This window comes from Petromyzon marinus, chromosome 63 (assembly GCF_048934315.1).
Source record: "Petromyzon marinus isolate PM22_M1 ecotype Great Lakes invasive population chromosome 63, UKy_Petmar_22M1.pri1.0, whole genome shotgun sequence".
Classification (NCBI taxonomy): Eukaryota; Metazoa; Chordata; class Hyperoartia; order Petromyzontiformes; family Petromyzontidae; genus Petromyzon; species Petromyzon marinus.
The window spans coordinates 124,906-147,975 of record NC_133729.1 but is presented as its reverse complement, the minus strand read 5'-3'; the positions used below and the strand labels follow the sequence as shown (position 1 = coordinate 147,975).

General features: G+C 47.1%; 1 protein-coding gene across 1 annotated transcript in view; it reads left to right on the top strand.

The window, feature by feature from the left end:
- The window catches only part of LOC116957970 (uncharacterized), a 36,501-nt gene extending 13,431 nt beyond the window's left edge, over positions 1 to 23,070 (top strand). The window contains exons 8-19 of the mRNA XM_076053833.1: positions 64 to 150; positions 1,984 to 2,125; positions 5,437 to 5,637; positions 7,315 to 7,599; positions 8,434 to 8,549; positions 14,272 to 14,580; positions 15,535 to 15,668; positions 16,494 to 16,954; positions 17,526 to 17,629; positions 19,029 to 19,139; positions 19,526 to 19,728; positions 20,695 to 23,070. Coding sequence (XP_075909948.1) covers positions 64 to 150; positions 1,984 to 2,125; positions 5,437 to 5,637; positions 7,315 to 7,599; positions 8,434 to 8,549; positions 14,272 to 14,580; positions 15,535 to 15,668; positions 16,494 to 16,954; positions 17,526 to 17,629; positions 19,029 to 19,139; positions 19,526 to 19,728; positions 20,695 to 20,848 — 2,307 coding nt within the window. The 3' untranslated portion in view covers positions 20,849 to 23,070. The remainder of the gene's footprint in view (positions 1 to 63; positions 151 to 1,983; positions 2,126 to 5,436; positions 5,638 to 7,314; positions 7,600 to 8,433; positions 8,550 to 14,271; positions 14,581 to 15,534; positions 15,669 to 16,493; positions 16,955 to 17,525; positions 17,630 to 19,028; positions 19,140 to 19,525; positions 19,729 to 20,694) is intronic.

The window sequence follows — 23,070 nt, the reverse complement described above, 5'->3', positions numbered from 1 at the left end:
GGCTGCTGCTGCTGCTGCTGATGGTGATTGTTGTTATTAAACCCCTTGACGTGTTCTGTACAGGTGATGTACTTGTACTACCTCCTTGGCTGGAAGATCTACCGCAAGATCCACACAGTTAATAAAGATGAACAAGAGGAATGGGTAGAGGTAAGGATTTTGTAAACTGCAAAGACAACGACGCCTCATATATCCATTAACAAACTGTTTTGGCAAGTGCTGTTAGCGAGCACCTGTTAAGGGTGGGATGGCACACGAGCGGGTCGTGTGTCCAACACCACGCCCATCCGTCTTTGTCTCACCAGTGCTAATGTTTACTCATTTAAGGCTAAGCCGACCTAGGGGAGGCAACTTTCCTCTTCCACTTAGCAGTATAAATGGGTAGGCCCTGCACATTCCGTGGATAGGCAGTGAGTACTCACACTCTACGTGCGGTGGGGTAGAGTGTGACTATTTACACTCTACGTGCGGTGGGGTACACCCTGTTAGGGGGCCGCCGTGGTGACATGTTAACTACCTCGCTTGGTATGCAGGAGGTACTGCGTTCGATCCCGACCCTGACACCTGCTATTTTAAGTTTACGTGTCTCTCTCCACTTGGCCGCATGGAAATGTCTCTGCGTCCTCCGGTTTTTCGCTCCACATTTAGAATCAACATCACATCAACATCACGCATTTCGTGTATTTGGCTGCTATAAATATCCAAGTGATAATCCACTTTGTTGAGCTATCATTTGTGATAGCCAGTTCGCTTCTGAAAAGAGCGAATTGCTCAGTGGATCTTGCCTTGTAAATTAAAATTGTTTAGTTTGTTAGAGGGTCTCTCTCTCTCTCTCGGACTCTCTCCCTCCGGGTTGAGGCCCAGTCATAGCGTGCACTATGCGTGTCTGTGCATGCAGAGTCGGCACATTTACAAGTCTATCTTTGGTTGCCTTTCTGGCACAATCTGTCACTCAACGCGCCATCATCACGTTGATACTCAAAATAGTGCAGTGGGCTCCACGGAGGCACACACTTGGACTTGGAGGCAACAAGTTTATTCTCAAACCCCACCAGGGTAACTACATAAGCATACAGCAGGTGAACTAGACGACAACGGGTAACTAGACCTCAACGTGGTAACTACATAACCGGGTCATATTCTTGGTTCTTTCGGTAAAGTCACGTAGAAGGGCTCACGACGTTTCGGCCACAACGCAAGCAGCCGAAACGTCGTGAGCCCTTCTACATGACTTTACCGAAAGAACCAAGAATATGCCCTGCAGTCACGAAAGCTTGAAATCGAAATATAACCGGGTCCGTCAGTAACACACTGCCTGACCCACGATGCCGAGCGTAAAGACCAACGACCGAGGATTGAAGAAGTGTAGCACCGACGGGTTCCATTCCAACAGACTGCCTGGATCGTCTTTAGGGACCTCCTCTTTATGCCCCTGAGCGTGGCCTGGCTCCGCTCTCGGCCACGCCCCCTTCTGGATATTACCAGAAGGTTCTGGGCCATCTATCACGTGTCCCTCTCGCCACCTTTTGGCCCCCCTCAATATCCTGTCCTGGTCACGTGCCTTCTCAGGTTCACCTTGACTGTCACGTCCTCAACCGCCCTCTCTCTGACAGTCACCAGAAGCATGCCCCGTAGGGCCCCCTTCCATGCCACACATACTCTGGTGCCAGAGAGAGGCTCTAACACGCACAGTTCCCCTCTTCTGTCAGAAACTGGCGCTAAACACCATGTTTAGTTTGTTGTCCTTTCCCGACGAACATGGTTGGCTACATACGGTGCGAAAGAAGTTCAACATACATACATACAATATACATACAGCATACATACGTTGTGTGTTTGGTTGTTAGAGGTTGGAGAAGGAGTGTTGGGTGTTGACGAGCTAAGTGAGCAGTTGCTTTGCTTGCTCTGTACGAGGTCACGGCTGTAATGCCACCGCTGTTGCTGATCTATCTCCGTGCCACTACTCCCCGTTCACCACCACAGAGGAAGAAGCGCAACACCTACGTGCTGGCCTTGGACGGAGACACGGACTTCTACCCCTCTGCGCTCTCCATGCTGGTCGACCGACTCAGGAGGGACCCCACCGTTGGCGCCGCCTGCGGGAGAATTCACCCGACGGGCGTGGGTGTGTAGACAGCTGTGATGCGTGTGGTACAGGATGTGTGTGTGGTGCAGGATGTGTGTGGTGCAGGATGTGTGTGGTGCTAGACGTGTGTAGTGCAGGGTGTGTGTGTGGTGCAGAATGTGTGTGGTACGGTATGTGGTCAACTCAGCCTCATATTATCACCTGATGTGATGTTTAAATATCGCCGCTGAAAAGACAAAGGCAGCCGTATGCCATGCTGGCCTTCATAGGCGCTTCTCATGAAAAGCACTTGCTCCAACAGTCTGTTAATGCTACACAGGGGATCTTTGGTGCGCGTTGTCACCAGATCTCAGCAGCGCCGAGCCTGGACAGCGCTTGAGAATGGGTGCGTGGGGATGGCAGATGTGTACAGCGTGATTTTTATTGTTTACAGGTTATGGAAGTGGGGGGGGGGACATATCCTGAAAAGTGTTGCGTTTATTAATGAAATGTGAAACCCCCGACAGTGATTCTGCATTCTGGGTGGGGAAATCAATGCCCCCCCCACCACTTCCTGGTTGTGCCACACAATTTAACTGTGCAAACCGCATGCTCGCCACGCTCACTGCCCACCCCGCACGTTTTATTGCTCGGCTTTTTATTGCTCAGCGTATGAACTTCAGCACCGTGAACGCCTTCGCCTTATCGTTGAAGTAAATGGTAAACATGCAAATTGCAGTGGCCTAGGGTGTCCCTGATGCAATCCTCACACAAGATTCACCCTCAGTGCACAGGATCCAGATGCCTCGCTGATGTTTCAGCACACTAACAGAACGCCAGTTTAACACATAGGTTTTTGCAAAAATAGTATTCATTGTAAATGTTGTGGATTTACTCTCCAACAAACCGGTGCGCTGAAGTAGTAACTAATTTGCACGTTTTGCTTAGGTGAAAAACCTTACTGGCTGTGTCGGATGGAGGAGGGTTACGATACCTTTACACTTACATGATCTAACCCAAAAACCTTAATTTTGTATAACAGAACGCCGTTGCTATCACAACTACTCGGGATGTTTAAAGAAAGTTAAATGAACAAACACCCACACACGTAAGCACGGTGAAAGGATTGTAATTGAGTCAACACGCATCCACCACAGCAGTGCCAAGTGCACATGGAGCATAATTGTTACATCATGAAGTGGTCTGAGAAAGACCACCACCACCGCTAGTAATGGAAGTTTAACTTTACATAACTCAAATGAAATACCAAGAAATTGCAAAGACTTCGGAGTAAATTGCACAAATCCTAGATACTTATTATTATTCTTGGTTCTTTCGGTAAGTCATGTAGATAGAAAATAAAACATAAGAATAATCAAATAAATGTTACACTTAAAATTTAAAATAAATTGACGTATTCATCAGGAGAGTTTTTTGCTTTTATTATTTTCTATTTTCATTTTTTTTTATTTAACATTGTTTTTTTCTATCTACGTGACTTTACCGAAAGAACCAAGAATATGAATTCCTGCAGTCACGAAACTTTTAAGTAAAAAATGTATATCATTATTATCAGCAGCCGTGGTCAATCCACTGCGGGAAGAAGGCCTCCCCAAGTTGTCGCCATCTCTCACGACTCTGCAATGTAATAATCCAACACATCACCAACCTTGGTAATCGTCCAACCTTCCTGACCAGCTGGCTCACAAACATAATAATTAAATAGATGGCCAAAACATGTACTAATCGCTTAGAGGTTAGGTGCCCAAATTAACAAGAGCTGTCACTGAAATCTGCATGGAGAGGTATCAGTTGGCATGAGCTGGCACGTGCCATGCTGAGCAGGCTAACTAACCAAACAAAATTTTGATTTAAAGCTTTCGTGACTGCAGGGATTCATATTCTTGGTTCTTTCGGTAAAGTCACGTAGAAGGGAAACAATAAAAAAATAAAAATATATATTAAACGATCAAATTCTCACGACGTTTCGACTGCAACACAAGTATTCATCATCAGGAATGAAAACCACAGCAAGAAAATTTGAAAAAAGTGGCGGTTTTTTTTAACGTTAGCACCACGGAGAGCGATTTGGCAGTTATTCAGATGGACGAGTCCATCTATGTTCGGAAAAGAGGAGGGGGGAGACGAAAAATTAATGTATGCTGTCTGAAAGCCACCGTAAGCGTGAACAATCAATTAAGACCCGAAATGGTTTATCAAATCCTTCCAATGATTGCTAAGCCAGAATCCATGTTCTCGGTTGAAATTGTCTCTGTGTTTGTATATGTGGATAGCCTCATGAACGAATCTCTCATGGTATTATTGTTTCCCTTCTACGTGACTACCGAAAGAACCAAGAATATATAACCAAACATAGTTGCGACGAAATCAAACTACGTGGCACGCACTAATATCCAATATCGATGCTTTAACGGCACAATTCAAATGTCCTTCGTTTATTGAGTGGTCGAACCAGGCGGGACCGGCGTTGGGCTAGGACAGAAACCCCACTTTTCACCCAGGAAACCGGAGAGCACAGATTTAGCCACTCATTGACTCATTGTTATAACAAAAATCGCATCTATTTATGAATGCACAATTTAAAATAAATGAATAACAAATGCGCAATTAAAAGAGGATAATAATTCAAAGAGCATTTTTTTTTTTACCCCACCCATCCCTCTACTCCCTGCCCTCCCGCTCTCCCACCGTGACCTCCCGGATCACTCTTCCCTGCTTGCTTCTCTTCCTCACCTCCTGCCCTCTTCATTACCCCCTCCTTCCATCTCCCCAGCATGCCCTTCCCTACCCTCTAGCCGTCCACTCTTCATCCAAACCCTCCCTCCCTCTCTACCCCCCAAATGTATCCGATCCTCCCCTCCATTGCCCCACTGCCTATTCCCTCTCCCTCCTCCTGTACATTCTTACCACTCCTATTGACCCACCGTTGATCCCCCGTAGTCAGCAATTATTTCCTCCCAATATCGGAATTCAAAGTTCTAACATCGCTCTCCATGTTTACAAAGAAAATTTCCTTTGGTAGTGGTTCCAATGCAAAACCCACAGTCCTTTTTTCAACATATATACAAACAACGTAATACAACATGAATACAACACACAATACAACATACAACCCACATACAACATACATATATACAACATACGTTCAATATAGATGTCAAAACTTGATTTGAAGCTTTCGTGACTGCAGGAATTACTCTTCGATTATTTCTACGTGACTTTACCGAAAGAACCAAAGAGTAACATAGACGTAGCCAAGAAAGCCACACCTGAATTGTAGGACTGCTGCATTGTGTTTTCACATTGAGTTGCTTTCAGCCAATTAACAACAATTGTTTATACACCGACAGGGCCGCTCGTTTGGTACCAGAAGTTTGAGTACGCGGTAGGCCATTGGCTGCAGAAGACGGCCGAGCACGTGCTGGGCTGCGTTCTCTGCAGCCCTGGCTGCTTCAGCCTCTTCCGAGCCAAGGCCATCATGGACGACAACGTCCTCAAGACCTACACCACGGTGGCCACCGAGGCCCTGCAGTACATCCAGTATGACCAGGGTAAGCGTCGACGTGTGTCTGGATCTCGCACCTCTGATTAGAACAGTTGGCTACGTGTGGTGCGAAAGAAGTTCAACATGTATACATGTCACGGTGGCGAGATGTTAACTCCCTCGCCTGGTATACAGGAGGTCGTAAGTTCCATCCCGACCCTGAAGCATGTATATTGGAATTTGCGTGTCTCTCCCTCTCTCCCCCTCCCCGTGGTTGCGCAGACTTTCTTCGGGTCCTCTAGTTTTTCCCTCCTCATTTAGATGCAACATCACGTGCTTACAACCTTTGGCTGATATTAAATTCCACATGATAAGGCACTTCGATGACCTTTCATTTGTGGCCAGGTCGCTTCTGAAAAGAGCTGCATGGCACAAGTGGGCCTTACCTGGTAAAATAAACTTAAAAATAGTTTAGTATTATTTTATATATATATTGTGGAAATAATTGCAACTCTTTCTTCAGTCACAATACCATCAGTGGACTCTCCCATCTGATTGTTAATTTCCCACCCAACCCTTCTGGCTGATGTGATCAATGGATATATTTGTCGCATTGGTTAAAAAGACCTACAATTCTTTGGAAATCTCGTCTGCAAACGTGGACATTGTATTATTTAGAATCTCTTTCGCACCATACATCACAGTAATAGTGGGCTGAGACCCCGCAACATCAATTTCATACATAGGCTTTCACGACCAATATTCATGATTCACAATTCGTTCATGCTGGGTTAGATTATCGTGTAGGTATTGTGTTCATTTGTTTTAACTATAAGCATCCGCCATCCGACAGAGCCAATCGGGTAAGGTTGTTAGGTCATGGACAACTACATCGATGATTTTGGTTCAATTAGCAAAACCAGAATATTGAAAGGCAAGCAAAATATAAAAGAATGTTACGTGAATATTAATATAATATATTATTTATTTACATTTAACTTTTTCTAATGAAAAATCTGTTGACATTCGCCCAATTGACAACTTGAATGACTGATATTATACCTGCACCATGATCGGACCCACAATGAACGAATCATTAATCATTACAACGTTGCTCTCTGCCTTCTCAGTCAGATTTGTATGCACCACTCCCCTCCCCACCACGCCCTCTGTATGAATGGGTTCACCACAAAGTTGATCGGGAGGTCGCGTGTGGTGACTCTAAGGTGTGGGTATTCAGATCTCTGTCCAAGACGTCTGGCAAGCTTGCAGAGAGGAGGCCAAAAATACCACGAGAGAGGAAATGTTGCCAAGCTCCTCTGCCAGCAGTGGAGTGAGCAAGCTGGGGAAGAGACGCACTTCCAGCAGCATTCATGATTAATGCAACATGCACACTACGCAAACTGGACATAATATTCCATCAATAACTCAGAGGCGAAAGGTCAAAATCCCTCATACACCACTCTGAACCAGGTGAGAGCCTGGACGGTTGAGACCCTAGATAGGTGAGAGCATTAACAGGTGAGAGTACTTCTTGACGGTGGATGATGCTTGTTGGATGCTGTTGCTACTGCTCGTGCGTGTGCATCAGTGGGAGATACAGAGAGAGAGAGCATTTCAGATGGCTACTGCCGGTGCAGCTACAGAGAAACGCCGCTCGGCCAGGAGCTGGTGCCGGCTGTGGGTACGATGAGCCGGTTACCCTCTAACTCGCGGACGTCCCCTCTCCCATTTGTCGGTGCAGGCGAGGACCGCTGGCTGTGCACGCTGATGCTGCAGCAGGGCTGGCGCGTCGAGTATTGCGCCGGATCGGACGCCTACACCAACGCCCCGCAGGAATTCAAGGAGTTCTTCAACCAGCGGAGGCGTTGGGGTCCCTCCACGATGGCGAACACGTTTAGCATCCTGGAAAATGGCGTCCGCACGGCCACGAAGAACCCGTCTATCTCTCGGCTCTACATTGTGTATCAGATCATCTACATGGCCACCTCCATCATGGGTCCGGCCACCGTCTGTCTCATGATTGCAGGTGACTTTGGGTTGTCACATGTCCTGGGTTTTAATTTTGTTTACCCGGGTTCATCCTTTTGATGCAGGGACTACATGAAAAGAGATGGCGCCATGGTGGAGAGGTGTTAACTCCCTCGCCTGGTATACAGGAGGTCGTGGGTTTGAACCCGACCCTGACGCCTGTATATTTGGAGTTCGCATGTCTTTTCTCATGGTCATGTTGATTTTTAACCGGGTTCTTTGGTTTTTCTCTCCACGTTTAGAATCAAAATCACGCGTTTAGAGTGTTTGGCTGCTATACATTTCCACGTAATAAGCCACTTCGTTCAGCTATTATTTTTGGCCAAGTTGCTTCTGAAAAAAAACTACATAGCTCAGTGGGCTTGATATGGTAAAATAAAAAGTTTGGTTCATTATAAAAGTTAACTTGGAACACTTCTGCTCACAGTCGTGCATGGCTTCATGTCGTCACTCACAGTTGTTCCTTCCACGAGATTTTTGATTGCCATATTTTATGATAACAAATGTCCATCGTTTGGTGTTTATCGCACACAACCTCAAAGTGAGCGGTCGTGTTAATCCTCTCATCATAACGTATACGCACTGCTTGCATGTTAATGATATTGTGAGGAGTATTGCTTGTGTGCCGGGGTATTCAAACTGCTGTATGTTTCTTTCAGCCAAAAAGTGTTTTTATACACAGGCTGCACGACTGTTAATCTGAGTGCACTCTTTGCTTTACAGCTGATTGAACGGTTTTCGTTGTCAATCATGGTCGTGATGATGGTATTAGTGGTGGTGAGATGATGATGGTATTCAGCTCGTGTGGTATTTGTCTCGTGTCTGTGCTCAGGTTGCTTCACTTTCGTTTTCAAAATGGACCAAAACTGGGCACTCCTCATCGCCATCGTTCCGCCCGCTCTGTACATCGCCGTCTGCTTCAAAACGAAGCCCGACACGCAGATCAAGGTGGGCGCCCACGCTTCTGCAGAAGCACGTGGCACTCATTACACACAACGTGCTTGCCACAAATGAACCGCAATGTACGTATATATGTTGAACTTCTTTGGCACCGTACGTAGCCAACCTTGCTCATCAGAGGTGCAGGGGACATACAACAAACTAAACACAAAAAGCAGTCTTAAAGAAATTAGCTTTTATTCTATATGATTTAAAAGTGCAAACTACAGTGGCTTCCTAACATCGGAAGGAATATCGTTCCAGACGGCCGCAGCAGCGCATCTGGAAGCGTGCGATGCGTTAACTGTCTTTGTTCGATGGCTAGCCAAAAGCCGCTGCGAGGATAACTGGAGTTCGTGTGATTGTTTATGCTTCTTGATGTGATTAGGAAGGTACTGTAGTTCATTTGTGGCACGCTCTTTTTGTGTTATGAGTACGACCTTATACAGTAACAATGTATTTGGCCGGCAACTGGAAGCTAAAGCAGCTCGGCGAGCATTGGATGGATCTTGCAATGCCTGTTACAACACGTGCCAACGTCCCATAGAGCGGTGTGTTGCAATAATTGTGCCTTATCGATACTATGCTACACGTCACCGTAGTGGTTACAGAAATTGACTACATTTTGCATGTGGTGATCACCTGACATATACTGGTCGAGTATGACGTCGAGGCTGTTTAGATTAATCAAAAACTGAATCCTTGAGTCTGCAACTGCCACACCTGATCCTCGCACAATTTCGTTTCATGCAAACCACACGTGCACCGCTCGCTTGCAATTTTCGAGGCTGCCGAGGCGCTCCACATTTAACTTGGACTTCATTGCGGTGTACAATTGTGAGTCATCAGCATATATATAGAACTTGATATTACGTGATGAGATGACATCGGCGATTGGAGAGACATATTTTGAAAATTGGAAGAGCCCGAGGATGGACCCCTGTGGTACGCTGACTAGGCACGGCACAGGCGATGACTGTTCATCACTTGACGAACAGTAATCCACTATACAGGTATGACTGAATCCACTCTAGTGCCATACCCAATACACCAAACCTTGACCTTATCTGCTCAATGAGTTTCTCATGGTCAATGGTGTCGAAGGTGGCTGAAAGATCGAGGCCAACGAACGCGGCGACGCACCGGTCATCCATGATCTTGTAGAGGTCAACAGTGACCTCTAATAGAGTCTTCCCAGGGTTGTGGAATTGTCGGTACGCCAACTACAACGGGTTGAATTTGCACATCACAGTGACGTGAGGAAGTGACCGCTTCAGACACAGGCGCTCAATGACCGCTGACATTGTACTCAGTTTTGAGATCGGGTGATAGTCTAGGTCAGGGGTCGGGAACCTATGGCTCGCGAGCCAGATGTGGCTCTTTTGATGATTGCATATGGCTCGCAGATAAAACAAAATATTCTCACTTGTTTTAATCCATCCATCGATTTTTCACTGCGCATGTCCTGTTCAGGGCTGCAGGAGCAATTGTCCATTATTTTAATTGGATGATACTGGCCTACGTTTGCCGTTGCTGTGTAAAACAGGTAAACGCCCCCTTTTGAATCAGTCTGAGACTGCGTCTGCTCGGTCATTAGCTCAAAGCTAACCCTTCGACGAAGAAGATGGCGAAAAGAAAAAAAGACGACGAGTATCGTACATTTCAGGACGAATGGACCGAAGAATTCGCCTTTGTGGAGAGAGCGGGTTCTGCGGTGTGTCTAATTTGCAATGACAAAATTACATCGTTGAAACGGTCGAATGTAAAGCGGCACTTCGGCACGCGCCACGCTACCTTTGCATCAAAATACCCTGCGGGAGACAGCAGAAAGAAAGCGTGCCAAGAGCTTCTGAGCAGGGTGCAAGCTAGCCAGCAGCAACTCCACGTATGGACCCGGCAAGGTGACTATAATTCGGCTAGCTTTGCTGGTTCTTTAGCAATAGTGAGGAACGGAAAACCATTCACAGATGGCGAGTATGCTAAAACGTTCATGCTGGATGTAGCCAATGAACTTTTTGATGATCTTCCGAACAAAGACAATATAATCAAACGGATACAAGACATGCCTCTGTCGGCAAGAACTGTTCATGATCGTACCATCGTGATGGCAAACAAAGTGGAGGAAACGCAAGTGAAGGACATAAATGCAGCGCCGTTCTTTTCTCTGGCTTTGGATGAGTCAACAGACGTGAGCCATTTGTCGCAGTTCAGCGTGATTGCAAGATATGCTGTTGGTGACACACTGCGCGAAGAAAGTCTTGCTGTTCTGCCATTAAAAGGGTCCACAAGAGGTGAGGATTTATTCAAGTCTTTCATGGAGTTTGCTCAAGAAAAAAGTCTACCTATGGATAAACTTCTCTCCGTGTGTACTGATGGTGCTCCGTGTATGGTGGGGAAAAACAAAGGATTTGTGGCGCTTCTCCGTGAACATGAAAATAGACCCATCCTAAGTTTCCATTGCATTATACACCAGGAGGCACTTTGTGCTCAGATGTGTGACAGGCAGTTTGGCGAAGTGATGTCGCTGGTCATTCGTGTGATCAACTTTATTGTTGCCCGAGCCTTAAATGATCGCCAGTTTAAAACACTGCTGGATGAAGTTGTAAATAACTATCCTGGTCTGCTTTTGCACAGCAATGTGCGTTGGTTGTCAAGAGGGAAGGTGCTTAGCCGTTTTGCGGCTTGCCTGAACGAAATCCGGACTTTCCTTGAAATGAAAGGCGTCGGGCATCCTGAGCTAGCCGACACCGAGTGGCTCCTCAAGTTTTACTATCTCGTAGATCTGACTGAACATCTGAACCAGCTCAACGTGAAAATGCAAGGCATTGGAAATACAGTGTTATCCCTTCAACAAGCTGTATTTGCTTTTGAAAACAAGCTGGAGCTTTTCATCACGGATCTTGAAACAGGTCGTTTACTACATTTTGAAAAACTGAGCCAATTTAAAGATGCATGCACAGCAAGTGAGCCCATTCAAAACCTTGATCTCCACCAGCTAGCTGGCTGCACATCCAGTCTCCTACAGTCCTTCAAAGCACGCTTTGGAGAATTTCGTGAGCACACGCGTCTTTTTAAGTTCATCACCCATCCAAACGAGTGTTCACTGAACACAGCCGACCTGAATTACATCCCTGGTGTCTCCGTCAGAGATTTTGAAGCAGAAGTGGCTGACCTGAAGGCCTCAGACATGTGGGTGAATAAGTTCAAGTCACTGAATGAAGATTTGGAAAGAATCACACGACAGAAAGCGGAGTTGGCGAGCAAGCACATGTGGACAGAAATGAAAAAACTCCAACCCGAAGACCAGCTGATTCTCAAAACTTGGAACGCGCTTCCTGTCACATACCACACACTGCAGCGTGTGAGTATTGCTGTATTGACCATGTTTGGATCTACGTATGCATGTGAGCAGTCATTCTCACATCTTAAAAACATCAAGTCCAACCTACGATCACGTTTAACGGATGAAAGCCTCAACGCTTGCATGAAGCTTAACCTCACCAAGTACCAACCCGACTACAAAGTACCAACCCGACTACAAAGACATCAGCAAATCCATGCAGCACCAGAAGTCGCATTAATGGTGAGTGTTATAACAACATTATTTAAAAGAATAAATTCAGAGGCTTATTATACTGACATTTAGTTGAATTCACTTTTAAAATATATTATATGGCTCTCACTGAAGTAAATTTCCAAATTTTTTGCTTTCATGGCTCTCTTAGTCAAAAAGGTTCCCGACCCCTGGTCTAGGTGGTCACTATGGCTCAAGCCATTTTGCAATGGTCTGGCAAACAGCCCTCAGTGAATGAAATATTCACCAGGTGGACAATCAGTGGCGCAAGTACGTCCGAGCATAATTTGAGAATTAAAATCTGGACGGAGTCGAGCGGCGATGTCTTATTTGGCAGCTGTACAATGGACATTGACATCTCTGCTACCGACGATGGTGCCAGGGTCTCGAGTTTTGCATTGGTTATCAGGTTGATCAAACTCACATGACAGACCGGGAGACTGCGTTGCCTGCAAGTTAGAAACTGCCGTCTTAATCGTCACTTTATTGGCGAAGAACGTCACAAGTACTGTACACAGACCGGGCTGACTGATGGGTTTGAAGTGCAACAGGCCCTTCACAACGCGGCACAGAGCACGGGGTCGCGAACCGACTCATTGATGCACAGACCATAGAACGATCTGCGAGACTCAATAATGAGCCAGTTTGCAAATCTGTAGGCGGCTCTGTAAGTGAGTTGGACAGTCTGGAAACCAGTTTTATTTCAAAGACGCCCCAGCCTCCTCTGCATCTGCTTCGCAGTGATCGCCTCCAGTTACAATGTCACTTGATGCTAGCCCGTTCTCTGTGTGCCAGTTTGGATGGACATAAGTTCATCAAGAACAGCAATGATGTGATTTTCTAATTGAGTTGCAAATGAATGGACCGTCGATGCAGTATTCAGACGCACCAATGATGACCAGATCTTCTGACGGAAAGTATCGTGGGTTAGTCGTTTTCAGTTCCTGTATGATGTCGTTGTGATGGGTGGGCGAATAATTGGTAATGCCACTTTGCACATCACAAGACTGTCAATTGAAATGCCCACGTCTTCGATAAGAACATCGTTTAAAGTTACAACGTCGCCGTATGTGAAGATATGATCCAGTATTCTTCCTGAGCGGCATGTTGCGCCGCTGACATGCTGGGTTAAACTGACTGTTGAACGTTTCGGCGAGATCACTGTTGATTTTACCATAAAAACCAGTCGGTCCGGGACAGTTCAGGTCACCACAGATGATGTAGCGAGAGCCAAATGTCTCACAGTCTCGCAGACCAGAAAGCTAGGAAAATAATTCTGACAGCTGTGAAGTCGACGGTCGATAGGCGACAGCGATCGTAAGGCCCCACATGCCGTTCGTTATTTTCACAAGCAGCAGCTTAAATTATGTGATTGTTAATGAGTCGCTCAGGACTTTAAAGCAGATTTCTCCACGGTGAATCAGTGCGACCCCATCACCATGTGAACTGCTGGTACCAGGCTTCCCACGACGGTGCTGATGTGCAATAGCATATCCCTTAGGTGCAGCCTCACACTTACTTATGTCCGATGAGTCTTCATATATCGAGGTTTTGGTAATGGCCAATATGTCGAGTCCACAATCGTTGATAAGATCCTGGATCAGCACTATCTTGTTAACTAAGAAGCGTGTGTTGATCAATCCAGCGCCAGTGTTCAGACCCCGCCTGGATGCACGTTCATTATCTTCCTTTCACTTCTTTCAATGAGCTGCCAAAGCTCTTGGGTCTTCCTCCCCTTGACCAATGAGCTATCATTATTTTGTTGTTGTTTGTAAAGTGCAGGGCCTTGAGGACCTTGTGGAAATGTGCGAATAGAATGCAAAGTAACTCCCAAGAAGTGGTTGTGGTGGTTGGACAAAAATCATGATGGTGTTGCCGATCACTAATGTTTCCTCCATCGTCCTGCAGGGGCGCTGCGATAGCGAGATGTTAACTCCCTCGCCAGGTATACAGGAGGTCGTGGGTTCGATCCCGACCCTGATGCCTGTTATATATTTGGAGTCCGCGTGTTCTCTCTCTATTTCCTCCACAATTAATCTGGCTGCTGCTATACATTTCCACGTGATGAGCCACTTCATTGAGATATCATTTGTGGCCAGGTGTCTTCTGAAAAGAGCTTTATACCTCAGTGGGCCTTACCCGGTATTTTTTTTTAAGGTGGCCATGGTGCTCACCGTGGTCTACATGTTCCTCATGACGGGCACGCTGCTCGCTATGGTCGGCGACATTGTCAAGAACGGTATCCTCACGCCCAGCGGCATCTTCTTCATCACTCTCGCGGGCATCCATCTCATCGCCGCGGCGCTGCACCCGCGCGAGTTCTTCTGCATCGTGCACGGATTCTTGTACCTCATCTGCATTCCCACGGGATACCTACTGCTGCTCATCTACTCATTGGTCAACATGTACAACGTATCATGGGGCACGCGTGAGACCAAGGCGCCTTCTGAGCCCTCCCCCAAGGAGGTGAGTTACTTTGTGTTATCGTTGTTGTCGTTGTTGTTTTTGTGTCGAACGTTATTTGGAGTGTCGCTCCATTCTCCTCTGTTGCTCCGTCCCGCACCTCCGATTAACACGATTGGCTACGTACAGTGCAAAATAAGTGTAACATATGACCCGCCCCACTCCTGCCAACACGAAGTCAGAGATCCCGTGTAGTCTTTAACCGAGTGTTGGGGCAAGTGCTGTTAGCGAGTAGCGCCTGTGAAGTCCGGAATGACACACAAGGGGGTTGGTGGCCAGCACCATGCCCGGCCGCCTTTGTCTCTATTGTTGTGATGTTTACTACACACCACATTGGTTATTTATTTTTTAGGCTGATTCAATCTAGGGAAGGCCAAGGACCAGTTCAGATGTATGTATGTTGAACTTCTTTCACATAATGTGTAGCCAACTGTGCTAATTGGAGGTGCGAAGGAAGGAAAGCCTCTAAACACAAAAAGCAGTTTTGAAAAAACATTTAAAAGTACATCGCTCCAATGGCTTCCTCATATTTCAAGGAAGAGGGTTCCAGATGGATGCAGAAGCGCAACCAAAAGCACGCGATGTGGTCACCGTCTTTGTTCAATGGTTAGCCAAAATCCTCTGGTGAGAGGATGGCCGGAGTTTGGCTGTTCCACTCGTGTCCACTGGCTTTCCAGGAGAATGCAGTATGACAATTGTGGACTATATCTGTTCCATCAGAATAACACGGAATGTTTCCCCCTCGCATTTGTGGGTTTTTTCCATGGTGTTCTGGTTTCTTCTTGGCTAATAAAATCTTCATACATGGAGGACCGCAGAGCTTGGACAGTTATTGGCGCCAGTGCACTGAGCAGCTGAAACTGCCTTCCAGCTTGTGTGCGCTTCCCGCTGGTTTGATATAATTGAAGGACCCTGCCCTAATGCACCAACACAATGCTCATCCTCCTGTCCCTGCAGAAGAAGGAACGCAAGCATATTTGCAATGGCACGAAATGCTGTATACTGCCACTCGAGTGGGACTGCTTCCAGTGGAGGATCAGCGTCTATCCGAAGAAATACTCGGCGCTGAGTCAGGAGAATGACAGTTCAAGGTACCACCACCTCACTCAGAGCCTGTAGCCATGCTTTTATCTTTGATCCTTACCTCTCGTGTATCGATAGTTCAATGTTTATGTGCCATGTTATTAAGGGACTGTGTGTTATCTTGGTGTGGTTTGGGACTGTTGTTTTGCTGCCTTGCCCAAGTTTGAATTTAGTATTGAAAAATAGGCAGTAACTGATGTACTGATGCAAGTTGCACTCATATAGTTTATTTATTTTGTTATCTTTCCTATACTTTGCACTGCTATCGTTTTATGTTGTAACTTTCGAACCCTCTACACCTACTGGATATCTGTGAAAAGAGCTTCATAGCTAATCGGACTCCTCCTGCAGTAGAAATACAGATTCTGATTATTGATTGGCTGTGTCGGGTTGAGGAGGATTTACGACACAACATTTTACTCAGGTCAATACTGAGTCTTGTCCCAAATTATCCACTGTGATTCTAGTTGTGCTTGTATCTTAGGCGCCGTGGTGGCGAGATGTTAACCACCTCGCCTGGTATGCAGGAGGTAGTGGCTTCGATCCCAACCCTGACGATGCCTGTTGCCTATGTGGAGTCTGCGTCTATTCATTTCTCTCCCAGTGTTGGTGTGAAATTTTATCCTGGTCCTCTGCTTTTTCCCTCCTCATTTAGAATAATCATGTGATTAGAGTATTTGGCTGCTGTAATTTTCCACGTGATAAGCCACTCATTGAGTTATAATTTGTGATAGCCAGGTCGATTCTGCAAAAGAGCTGTATAGCTCAGTGGGCCTTACCATGTAAAATAAAAATAATGGTTTAGTTTCCCAGTTTATCATTGTCTCTCCCAGCCAAGTGGAGTCGTGTGCGGTGGACCTCGACGGAGAGATGATGCTGCGTCCACTTGAGGCGAGACAACAGGACACCACGAGCACTCAGACGGAGCATCCAGAAGGAACATATAGTGAGGCGAGGCCAGAGGACATCACGAGCACTCAGACAGATCATCCAGAAGGGGTAGAGAGTGAGGAGAGACGACAGGGCATTGCGAGCACTCGGACGGAGCATCCAGTAGGAGCAGAGATCGAGGCGAGAGGAGAGGACATCACAAACACTCAGATGGAGCATCCAGAAGGAGCAGAGACGATACAAGAGGATATTGCGAGCACTCAGACAGAGCATACAGAAGGAACAGAGAGGGAGGCGAGACGAGAGGACATCAAGAGCACTCAAACGGAGCATCCAGAAGGAGCAGAGATCGAAAGTCGACATCCAGAGGAATCAGACTCAGACCTTGCCCTCCATGCCAAAGGTAATATTTTCATCAAACAAATGCGAAGTCATTGCTTGTCAGTTAAACAAGACTGCGTATCTGAAATCACGCGGTGCGGTGACCGTCTTTTTATGATGAATGGATGGACGAAGTTTGTGTGATGGTTAATGCTCCTAGACGAGATTATCAAGCTATTCTGATTCATTTGTGGCAAGCACTCTAATGAGGGCATGTTGCTGCTGCAGTAGAAGCGTGGGAGATTGTGTATTCTCTCCCCCTGTTCTGCATGGGCATCTTCCGGGTTCTCCAGTTTCCTCCCATGTGTAATTGGTATTGGCCAAAATTGAACACTTCTGAAAAATACCTACAAATCACTCAATTGGGACCACACTCAGCAGTAACATCGCCCCTCTACTACTGTAACTTGCTAAGACCCTCACGAATACAGAGCCTTGCGACTCAGCCAGGCTTTCTTGCAGGCTAAACCAGCCTAACGATGAGAATAATCACTAGCGTCTGCGCAGCTCTCTTCGCTGAGTCACGGTAAACTTTTTTCCCGAGCCTCTGTGGGAGCGCACCACACATCGCTATCCTCCTTTGTCCCTTGCAGGGCGCCATGACCTCGTGTGGCAGCGCCACCAGAAAATGCAGCTCATGTTTGAGAACGTCCTGCCTCAGGGTTACGCCATCACGCAGAGGTGCAGTCTCGATCAGGTGCGTCCTTGTGTCTGCGTCTTTATGTCTGTGTGTCGGTCTTTGTACGTGTGGGGAACGGTGGCGCAGTGGTTAACGCACTGCGATTAGAACCTAGCGAACTGAGTTCGATTCCCGCTCCCAGCCACCAACACCAGTGACGATTATCTGAACTGGTCCTAGGTCTCTCCTAGGTCGACTCAGCCTCAAATGAGTACCTGGTGTGGTGAATAAATATCCCAAATGGAGAGACAAAGGTGGCTGGACGTGGTGCTGGCCACCCACCTCCTCGTATCCCGTGCTGGCCTTCAGAGGTGGTCGCTAACAGCACGTGCCCCAGCAGTCTGTTAAGACTACACGGGGGATCTTTGATCTTTGTCCTAGTTCGTGTGTAAGTGCCTAGAAGATAACAACCAACTTTAATTAAGAAAATATATCGGGAAACAGCCTGACAGAGAGTTGGGCCCTTCCTGCTGAAATACAATAATCTATAAATATAATATCGAGATGTTTACGTTTAAGATCTTACATGAATGTTGGGGTTGTTGTACTAAACAACGCAATTAATTTAGAAGTCATCATTCCCCTACCCTGGCTGCCTGTCTCTCTTAATTGTTCAACGCATTGCTCAGATGTCCAAATATTGCCGTAAGTTGTCTGAGTGTCGTTTTCTGTGACGTTTAAACAAGTGGTGTGTTCCTCTAATGCGTGACTTTGAGACTTTGCAAAAAGGGACCTCAGCACTAGTTCTGTGATATCCGCTTCTGTTGGGCCATTCTTTATCGTGTAGGGCTTCACTGCATTGCTCTGGGAGAGTTCCACTCGCAGTAGTTATCTCGTGCGAGGACACTGCAATTTCGATAACAACTTTGGGCAGTGGAGAGGAAGTGATGTCATTATTCTCGGACTTGGTGGTGGCTACGCTGCTGCTACACGTGGTTGGTGGATCACACCCCGAGATGATTTTGTAAATTTCCCTTCCAGTGGGCGTCAGAAAGGAGCCACACCCTGGCTCGCCAGGAGAGGGTGGTACAGCAAATGTAGACTCCAGCTGTTCCATCTGTATGGGATAGATTGTTCCCCACTCACACGCGTGCATTTTCTCCAGTTGCTCTGGTTTCCTGCCACATGTGAACCATAATTGGCCGAGAACACGTTTATATGCAGAGGACTGCAGAGCTTGGACAATTGTTGGTAGCGCCGTCTCATGGTGTGCATTGTTGCTGCCTTCCCATCTATCTGTGATTCCTCGTGTCTCTGAGTCGCTCCCTATGTCTCTCTACGAAAGCGAGCAGATAACTGTGCAATGATGGGGCATTACAAATTAACATTAATGTTAATATCATTCATCGGAGTAAGTTGTTGTTATTTGGACAATCACACAAAGTGAACCTTCTGTCCCGTGGATGGGAATGGATAGGAGGAAGACGAGTTCTGGAAGAGCATGATCAGTGACTACCTCAAGCCTCTGGAGGAAGACGACGATCACAGGAAGCGCGTGAAGCAGGAACTCTTCGAGATAAGAAACAAGGTACTGGCGATGCGTCATCGCGAGTACTGGAGATGCTTCAATAACAGAAGAATTGCGTTCCAGTGACAATGCGTTGTGTGAACACCAGGCGTTAAGCGAGTACTTACCGTACTTGGCATGTGGCAGAAGAATATTAAAACGACATTGTACTACGTATGCCTTATTATTCCTACTAATGTATTGTTAATTGTTCCAATAATCCGCTAATCCTTTAACATATATTAACAATAAAACAATAACAGACGTGACCATTTGGCGTTAGGAGTGGACAGTGGGGAGGAAATTTAACGCACAAAGAGGGGGTCCCAAAACAGCCCCGGATCACCCCCCCCCCCTCCGTCCAATGCAATGTAAATCAGGCCTGGGCTGTCTGTCACAACGTGTAGGGCACCTTCGTCTACTTCATGATCAATGCACTGTGGCTGGTGGCGACCCTGGCACTGCAGTTCGTGGGAGCCGACCTCTACATCCAGATCCCGAGCACGAAGAACGAGGGGACAGTCATCGACGTGCCGCCCCTCGCCTTCATGTTCCTCATCACCTTCGCCAGCATGCTCATTGTCCAGTTCCTGGCCATGCTGTACCACAGGTGAGGAGTAGGGGAGGGTGTAGACCCACGCGTGGCCATAGGGGGTGTGTGTGCGTGTCGACTCAGTGCCATACCTGCCACTCGCTGACAGCACTTGCCTCAACAGTATCTTAAGGCTTTATGGTAGATCCTTGTCTTTGCCTTTATGTGAGTGTGGGCAGTGTGCTTATGACCAGCCCCGGTTTGGCAGCCGAGGTCTCGCTCCGAAACAGTCGGGCAGCATTATCTTTTCATCGGCTGTGTAACACTGGGTGGAAGCTACTTGGTCTGTCATTCCATGTTAAGCTCCGGGTTTTCTTGGCCGCATTGATGCCCTCCCTTTGTTATTTCGAGAAGGATGTGGAGGCGTCTAAAGGAACATCTGCACCAGATAGAAACATTCAGGCCGACCCTGTCTACAATGCATCCTGGGTTAAACCAGACTGGATTGTGTCAGGAGCTCACAGATTCTTAAAATATCTGGACACATTCCCATTGGTGAGCTCCTCTGGCAAGCGTGGCTGTGTTGGCTGGGTCATGTAGCCCCCATTCTCAGCCACCGCATGGCAAAACAAATATTGTTTGGCAGGACAGAGCAGACTAAAAGGGCACGGAATGGGCTATGGAAGAAAGGAATTATACGGTTCAAGAGGATATTTAGCGATGACTGGACTTGCCAATAACTGCTACCAGCGGTGTTAAGATCGGCCTCTCTAGAGGAGGCTCCTGAAGAGACGCTACTTGGCAGTTGGAGGCAGTGGCCTACCAGCAATAATGGAGGGCAGAGGAGCGATGCTCACAACAATGAGCGGAGCGCCGGGCAGCTAAAAACAAGATGGCACAGTAGGGGGCACAGCTGGTGCATCTGCCAGTTATCTCAGTCAGTCAACCATTGACCCCTTGGGTCTGTCCCGTTACCGTCTGACATTTCGCCACCGTGGCGCCCCGTGCCCCCCCCCCCCCCACCTCCTCTCTGCCCCTGTGCAGGTTGTTCACGCTGCTGCACGTGCTTTCCTACGTGGAGTCGTCGTCGTCGTGCCAGCAGTCAAGGAGCAGTGCTGTTGGCCGAGACAATAAAGCATTCGTCAATGATGGAGACGACAATGACGCTCAGCAGTGCCATCTCAGAGAGATTGTCTAACAGATCCCTGGACCCCCTCCTCACACGTCGCACGTGGGTCCCCTCCCTGCATGCAACACATGGACCCCTTCCACTCACGGCGCACCTGGACCCCCTCCTCGCACGCTGCACGGGGACCCCCTATTCGCACGCCGTACGTGGACCCATGCGCGTTGTGGTTTATCAATGATGGTGCGGTCAGTAAAGGTGCAGCCCTGCAAGATGCTTCCCTTGTTGCCACCACCGGCAGAAGGGCCTCTTGCTACACGCATTTCTAGAGAGCCCGTCTCGAGTGGTGTATTTGGCCTACTCTTCCATGCTGGCCAGATTTCTTGGAAGAGGTGGGAGTTACCCACGCTTTACCCCACCACCGCACGCGACCTGCCAATCGATCAACTGTGCTGTATCCATTTACGCAGCTGGGTGGACAGAGACAGCAAGATTTTAGAAGCATGCAATGTCGCTCCAACTGCCAGGCCTAAAGATCGACCTCTAGATTGCAAGTGTGGTGACGTGTTCATTGCAGCAGGGCAGCCTCATTACAATGAAATGCAGTCAAGAGGGCTGCTGTATAACGGTGGACATCACTTGTGATATCATCGGCTGAAGTAAATGTAGGGGCTTTGAAGCTGCTCCTGGCCACGGACAGAGAAGTCGCTTCTATGTAGCAGTGGTCAGATGAAGGAAACGTTCTGTTATTTGTATGTCGAATTTATTTTGCACTGCACTTAGCCAACCATGCTATCGGGGATGTAAACATCACCCACACCTAGACTGCCCCGTTAACCATAGCAGTGTATCAAATCACTTTGTATGCCTGATTAATTGAGGGCGAGCAACCCACATGGAAAACCTTGTTTTTAGAAAGGTTTCTCTACCAAAACACGGAAAACGATTCCCCGTATAGCTTTGACTCATGGAGCACCAAGTCAAACTGCATTACCGCACCAGGTTCTCATTTGAGGCCGAGTCGACCTAGGGGAGACCCAGAACCGGTTCAGATAATCGCCACTATTGTTGGTGGCCATGAGTGGGAGTCGAACTAGCGTCCTAAGGTTCAAATACTTGTGCAGGGCTCGGAAGATAAGTTTTCTTCCATGTTCATTGATGGACAGATATATATGCCTACATATTTATAGATATTTATAATGGTGTTGTTTATTTACAGATATGAAGCGTTACATTGAGACTATGGATAAATAAAACAAGACGCAGAACGGGACATTTCATCAACAATGCCATCTATTCAGAGCAACACGTTCAGAGAGTTTCCAAAATATTTTATTGGAGATGTGAATGCATCATTTTAATGTTAAGGCAATGATTCGCTGCCAATTACCGCTGAAAAGATGCTCTCCCTCGCCCGGTACACAGGAGGCCATGGGTTCAATGCTGGACTCTGGCGGTGCATTCTTTTATACTTGGTGGTCTGAGCTTGGGGTTTTATCTGGGTTCCTTGGTTCAGATGATTAGGCTGCTGCTATAAATTTCCACGTGTGGTAATATCGGCCACTGCGATCATGAGCTAGCATCACGTGTGACCAGGTCGCCTATGAACAAGCGCTAAGAGCACAGTAGTTTAACTGGTAAATAAAACTGAATTACCTTGCACCTTCTGAGGACGGTAGTGTCTTGGCCAACAGGTCACTTACCAAACGCTTAACGATCCAAACCTTTGAGGTCCACGCTTCGCTGGGCACGTATAGTGGTTATGCACACGCCAAGCTCTGTCTTTCTGGTGGATGCGTTATCGGGCTGGTCCTATGGTGTCCAAAACGTGGAACAGCACGAAGGCGTTGGTGGTGAGCGGCTAAACGTGCACTCCCCCCCCCTCCCCCAGATGAATGTAGGTTACACTCCTGCTTGATAATACATCCTACAGGCTCTTTTTAGTTTACGTCGCGATTTATAGCTTTTGTTAAACTTGACAAGATTACGTTTTAGTTCATGGCAATGAGAAAAGAGTTGGTTTGTTGTAAAACATGTTTGCACAATGCTATTTAAGTACTGATTATACACTTAATTGCCTATTTTTTTACTTTGCACAAAGAAAGTTTACTGAACCTCTGCTGTGCCGTTATCAGTCATGTATTCTCGACTCCTTGCATAGAGATAATTGCGAAGCCCTGCAATGAATCACCCCTCCGGGCGATCGAAACAGCCTGCCACCTACAGATTGCACAATAGCGCCCCACACAACTTACAGCGGCGTTTAAACTCGGCCGTTGGTGTAATTTGCATTG